The sequence below is a fragment of a genome, assembly GCF_019968955.1.
Source record: "MAG: Porospora cf. gigantea A chromosome Unknown PgA_NODE_1410_length_6065_cov_350.542, whole genome shotgun sequence".
Lineage (NCBI taxonomy): Eukaryota > Apicomplexa > Conoidasida > Eugregarinorida > Porosporidae > Porospora > Porospora cf. gigantea A.
This window is the reverse complement of record NW_027151405.1, coordinates 1-6,065: the sequence shown is the minus strand read 5'-3', so window position 1 is coordinate 6,065 and position 6,065 is coordinate 1. Positions and strand designations below refer to the sequence as shown.

The 6,065-nt window shown below is 55.6% G+C and overlaps 2 protein-coding genes across 5 annotated transcripts; both read left to right on the top strand.

Moving 5' to 3' along the window:
* Positions 1 to 37: 37 nt before the first annotated feature.
* Positions 38 to 561, top strand: KVP18_003969 (uncharacterized protein; the record flags this gene model as incomplete). Of its 2 annotated transcripts, XM_067956135.1 has the most annotated exons (2): positions 38 to 314; positions 368 to 561. In XM_067956135.1, the coding sequence occupies 2 exons, from the start codon at positions 38 to 40 to the stop codon at positions 559 to 561; spliced, it is 471 nt and encodes a 156-aa protein (XP_067812715.1). The 2 variants fall into 2 exon arrangements, with proteins under 2 accessions (XP_067812715.1, XP_067812716.1); XM_067956136.1 differs by having other exon boundaries at positions 38 to 373.
* Positions 562 to 596: 35 nt separating this feature from the next.
* On the top strand, positions 597 to 6,004 carry KVP18_003970 (uncharacterized protein; the record flags this gene model as incomplete). Of its 3 annotated transcripts, XM_067956137.1 has the most annotated exons (4): positions 597 to 835; positions 899 to 3,485; positions 3,514 to 3,818; positions 3,862 to 6,004. In XM_067956137.1, 4 exons carry the CDS (start codon positions 597 to 599, stop codon positions 6,002 to 6,004), a joined length of 5,274 nt encoding a protein of 1,757 aa, XP_067812717.1. The 3 variants fall into 3 exon arrangements, with proteins under 3 accessions (XP_067812717.1, XP_067812719.1, XP_067812718.1); XM_067956139.1 differs by lacking the exon at positions 3,862 to 6,004 and having other exon boundaries at positions 899 to 3,590; XM_067956138.1 differs by lacking the exons at positions 597 to 835; positions 899 to 3,485 and having other exon boundaries at positions 3,625 to 3,818; positions 3,862 to 5,971.
* Between the last annotated feature and the right edge of the window lie 61 nt (positions 6,005 to 6,065).

Sequence of the window (6,065 nt, the reverse complement as noted above, 5' to 3'; positions counted from 1 at the left end):
TAACGTTGATGAGGACCTGAACAATTTGCTTCAGCAAATGACTCCTCTGAACGTACCTGACGACTATGAGCGCTTCCTAGAAGCTAAAACAACCACGTCGACTCCCAATCCACTGGAGCATCCCCCGGAGTCGCGAAAGGAGAGGGACCGCGCCAAGGCCAAGGTTGAGAAGGCCGCCGAGAACAAGAACGTGCTCAGCGCCACTTCTGGCGACGCAGAGGAGGTGGCAGTGGATGAAATGCCGCCAGAAACGGCTGCGCTTCCGGTGGTCGAGCAGACAGTCGCAGAGATAAATATGAAGGGGATAAAGAAAGGTGAGAAGGGTGCCGAACACTCATCTATCTTTCCCATGTCTAACATGCTCCAGCGGTGAAGTTTATCTTTTCCGTCCCGATGATTCTGTTCACGCTGATTTTGGCGTACTGCGACTGGGTCACCCTCACGTTCGCAGTCAACAAGTGTGCCAGTCTGGATCTCTTCGAGCAGGAAGCTGACCAGTTCCCCGCTCTGTTACCTGGAGAAGAGCTGGCGGAGTCGGCGGAGCTCGACAGCACTGTGTAGTGTGACTGTATGTGTGATGAGCTAAAACGGCTAATATGGACGCAGTACCTCTCGACATAGAGCAGGACCACTCGTTGAGGCCCGACTGTGTTTCCTCAATGTTCTCGTTCGCCATCTCGCAAATCCACAGGTTGATTCAAGCGTATATTGAGCCCATTGAGCCGCAGCAGCTGCGCCTTGATCGGCTGTATCGGGGACGTGTAGAGCTGCTGCACGTCCAGTTGAAGCAGGCGTTACTGGACGCTGTGGTTCTCCCCTTTTCACTGGGGTTCAAGTAAGATCAGTTCAACAATAACAATATCACCTACATCACGTTATCCCATCCACATTTCTTCAGCTACATCGGCAAGCTGAATGTACAGCTCTCCCTTTTCGGCAACCGGATTTCAGTTAGTGCTTCGCGGATTCTGTTGACTTTGCACGTCACCGACGTGAACGAATGGTCGGTGGATCGTCTGCTTGAAGCGCAGACTGGGGGCAAACGGGCTCGCCTCCGAGCCGCCGAGCAGGCAGCTCTGTTCACTGCCATCGAGGAGGGACTACTCCTGCGATTAATCGTTAAACTGGCGTCCACCGTAGAAGTAGACGTGGAAGACGTCCATATTCGGATTGAAGACGGGCTGTCACAGAAGGCAGCTTTGGGCCTTAAGATCCGGTCACTACGGGTGGAGGCTTGCGAGGCTAAAAACCTAAAGGTAAGCGATACGGACGAGAAGAAACTCATTCTCAAACGTGTGAATGTGGAAGGACTGGCCCTATACGTAGACGATCTCAAGGCAATAGACTTGGATTCGTCGTTTAACGAGTGGATCAGCTACCACTCGAGACACACGGTGTCTGGCCTGCGAGGGAACAAGTCAGTATCGGAGCTCTTGGTGGCGTCTGCTTCCACACCTTTACCTAACGACTATCGGGTTCAACGCGAAAAAGACGAGCGCCCCGAACCTCCCAAAGGGTTCTCGTGGATTACCAAGATGTTCGGCTGGAGTAAGCCGAAACCGCAGGAATCGTCTTCTGCCAATCCTGAAGACGACAGCTCCTCGGCTCCCCTGGCTGATGCTGCGAACGCCGTCAAAAACTTGAACGAGCTGCAAGCTTCCCACTTTCAAGAAGGAGCCGCCGGACGCGACCACTGCCTCTCTTGGGCGTGCGATGCGCGTTTCGAGTGGCGAGAGGCGTTGAAGCACCTCTGTGAGGAGCGGATCCAGGACCCAAGCGACGGCATCTGGAAGACCGTCGAAATGCTGACGGCGGAAATCGGCGAGTCCGAGATGGACTTACTCTACGACGGAATCCTGCGACGAGTGGTCCCATCGCCCGAGCCACACCTTCTGCTCCCGCTGCCCAGTTTACGCGTCCGACCGGAGAGCCTTTCAGCGTTCGTGGCGCTACTCGACAAGCTGAATGCTGGTTACCACCAGTATGTGATAAGGGACTTCTCTGTCTTTTGCGACATGGCGCTTAGTCTGGCGCCCTGTGTTGTCCATCCCGCCTCTGACAGCGACGAGCCCGAGGCTCCAATCGCCAAATGGAAGTCAATCCGCTTCGCGAAACGTACCTTGGAGACCACCCACCCAATGCTCCGCATGGAGGTGAGAATTCCTACCGTTAACCTGGTGCTCGCTCAGAATCAAATCGTTGTACTGATGAGAACGATGGGCGTTTTATCGGACTTCGGAGCTCTTCTGACTGCCGTTCAGCATGAATCCAAACCTCCGAAGGCGGCACTCGAGGGCGAATCTCTTTTCTATACGCGGTACTGGCCCATCAAGCTGCTGTATACAAGCGGACCCACGCCTCTTCTGGGTGAGCATGACCTCCTGCCCCTCACCGAGGATTCCTACATAACGCCACCGAAGGTGAGCATGTCACGGAGGCAACCCTCAATGACCACGGGCCAGTCCGTTCTGGAGATTATTCAGTGGCTGTCGTGGTTCGAGCGAGAACATTGTGAATCCACTATAAATGAGTTGAGACAAGTTGCTCTGAAGGAAATGAAACGACTCCCACTTGACTCCGTGGATGCCTCTTGCAAAAACCCCCGCAGCTCTCAATGCTGCCGCGTTCTGTTCCCCTCCAAAGACGTGGCTATGACACCAGACGACCCGGCGTCAACCCTGATGATGCTTCTCAGACATTTCGGGCTGGACGATCTGACAATTAAGGGCCTCTACACCCAAAAAGACTACACGGAACTCGTGGAGCTGGGTCTGAGCATGCTTGATGTCACCGCCACGATAGCGCTGCGGTCTGATAGCCCGGAGACGACTCACGATCTCGTCGTCAGTCTACAGGGTTTGTCCATGGGCCTCGTAGTAGCTGAGTCGGCCGCGACGGATATAAAGATTCAACTGGGGCCTGTGTCAGTGTATTCCTTTGCGGAGTTCTGGCCTCCCAGTAGTTGTATACTGGAACCTTTTTCAGGCCGTCAAGGGTCACGCTTCCAGTTCCTAGACAAGCAACATCGGCCACAGGCAGTGGAGTTGTTTCCCTCCGACACGCGAACTACTCACTGTCCAAAACCAACGGCGGTTGTAGTGAAGGCGCCGGCAGTGACTCCACTCGTTCTTCTGACCACGAACAGGCGCCACTACAACCGTTTAGGGGGGCCCTCCCCCAAGGGACGCCGCGCAAACCTATTTCGAAAGATGCTCAACATCCTGGGTCACTCGGACGTCCAGCAAGAGCAACTCCACCTCGCTATGGAGAAGTTTCGAGCTGCGATTCCCGCAGCGGATTTGCGAGTTCAGGTTGAAGGCTCCCCTGTGTGGAACAAACCCGACATGAGGCTCAATTGCGTCATTGAGGGGTCCGTGAATGTTATCCTACCACTGGAGGTAGTTTTCCGAGTTGTTAGGGACTGTGAAGGGTTGGTCGAAGCCGCCGCGGAGGGATGTAGTGCCGCGCGCTTGAAGCAGCTTGCAGTGAGCGCTGTGTCTGATCGCTATACAGAACCATGTGAGTCTGGAAACCCCCTCACCTCGGCCAACCCCGCATTTCTCCATGGACTTGCATGTTGCGATCAATAAGGAGACTGTGGTTTGTATCCCTGGTCCGGCAATCATGCGCCCCGATCCCGTCTACTGGACTGATTCCGTCCACCTGCCAGTGAATCCCCTACAGCGTTCTGGCTGGAAGCTAACAGTGCCATTCGTGCGTATCGCCTCAATTACGTCTCCCAGAATCGAGATGATCACTGCTACCGAGGAACTGAGCTCCATTGACCCGGCAACCCTGACGGACTCCCTCACTGTCGCGTAGGTTTCTCATTATTGATCCTCTTTCTCCTCATCCTTGCAGTTACATTTTCACCTCTGGATTGTGGTTTCATCTCGTTTTCAGTGTTGGAAGTATCACTCTGGAGTACACAGAGTCGTTGTGTGAGCCGCTTCGCTTGCAACTTGTGTCCTTCGGCGGCGTTTCTGCGGTATCCGCAGCTTTCCTGCTGTATTCTTGCGGCAAATCCGGGGAGTTCGCAACTACGTATCGGAATGCCGTTAAGGTGCTAGCCCGAGAGCTCCGATCCGCTTGTATAGCCGATGCCATTCGGGCCGTGGAGAACCCTCAAACTGGAGTTCCTGAAATCTTCCGCCTCTCGATGGACGGCCCGCTGGAGCTGCAGGGCTCGCCCATCATCAACGCGATTCGCTTGAAGCCCGTGGTCCTCGAGACCTCCCGTATACCCGGTGTGCTACCGGGTTTCCCAGCTCTCCACGTGGATGTCGATGTGGAGCTTGTGGACATCTCCATCACGGATGTGGACCTGCTTCTCTTGGCACATTTGGCAGACGAAGCCGGTCGGCTGAGCGGCGGCCTGGATGTCCTGCATGCCGCTCTCACGCGCCTCAACAACGCTTTCTCCGAAGTAGCTGCTGTACGGAAGGCTTCCGCCCTGTTCACAAGACTCCGGAAGGAGCGCAACCCAACTCCAAGGCATAAGGAGGCCTCGGAATCTCCGATGCACCGCTTGGTGCAGGGCAGCCACGACGTCCGGCTAATGGAGCAGACTCCCGGAGTATTGGTCGTCCATCGAGGAGACGGAGGCTTCGACGAGTACCTCTGGGAGTGTGATGTCGCTGCTTTGAGCTCTCTGTCTAACAGCCCCAGCCAGACCCCCCTCTGCTGTGGTGAGGAAGTTGAGTCAGAGAACAGGTTCTTGGACCTAACAGCCTGGCCTCGTCGAGAGGATATATGCAAGGTGACACACTCGCCGACTGAGGACTTCAGCACCATGGCACTACACTGTAATGTGCGATCGATACGACTGAATTTACAGCGTACTCCCTGCGTTGACAAGTCCTTCGCCTCGTTTTTAAAACATTCTCCGACCCGCTGGCCCTTCCTATCCGTGCACATCAACGAGGTTGTCTGTTCCTACTCCATGATGAGCGCTGGATCCTCACATCTCTCGGTGGCGTTGTGGCATCTCGAGGTCAGCGACCAATCTGGTATATCCCCTCCCTGGTTCAACTCGCTCTACTCCAGTCGACACAGCTCAGTGTTCCCTCACGAGTTGAGTTGGTGGGGCAACGAAAGTAGCAGCTTCTTTGACTTCGGTGAGGTTTCAGATTGGTCCGGCGCGGACTGTCCGCTATCTCACCGGGCTTTCGGTCAAGGGGTGGCTGGTCGCCGAGAATGGCCACACGTACTCATCAATTTGCATGGAGACCTCACGAGATGCTCACCTGTACGCGTCGCGGCCTCCGTTAGCACCATCCGCATTGGGATGCCCTTGGAACTTCTGGATGAGCTGGGTGATTGGGGAGTTCTGAGAATTCTGAGGGGTCTACCCGTCTTTGCAGCTCAGCCAACTCCCGCAGCGGTGTCGATGCAGGAGTTCGCCTACGAACGTCAGGCTGCCATGTTGTTCCTGTCCACGGGCGAAGCGATGACTCTGCTGTTTCCGCCGCCGGATCGTCTGGACGGCGAATCCGTGAACATCAGGCTAATTCTCCACGGAGTTGAAGTCTGCATCCCCACAGAACCGCTTATCACCCATACCTTTCGCAAGCAGAGCCCACAACGAGTGCGCTTCGGCGACGACTCCAACGTGGAGCCGACATCTCCTGGCATCGCGTCCTTGAAAGCGCTGGTTATGCGGTTCAAAGAAACCCGCGTAAACTTCCCTCGCACTCTCATCGTCGCCTTTGGCCTGCGAGTTGACGCCTCGCTGGTTCCTATCAGCCGCTGTGAGCCCCAACGCGACGTATCGCTCCCTTCCACGACCTCTACATTGCAAAGCCTCTCGAGTGAGCTCTCGGAATCGGTTGAACATGACGTTTCGAAGGGAAGCAGTGTTGACCCTCGGTACCGCTTCCTACTTGACGAGGGTGGAACCTATCAGTATGTGGATCAGTGCTTACTGAAACCTAATGCATTCGTCTCGGTTCTGGCGAACAAGAATTTCGACGTAAGCAAATTACTGTCTACCTCACTTTCCTAGTGACCCCGGGGGGGGGGGGGGGGGGGGGGGGGGGGGGGGGGGGGGGGGGGGGGGGGGGGGG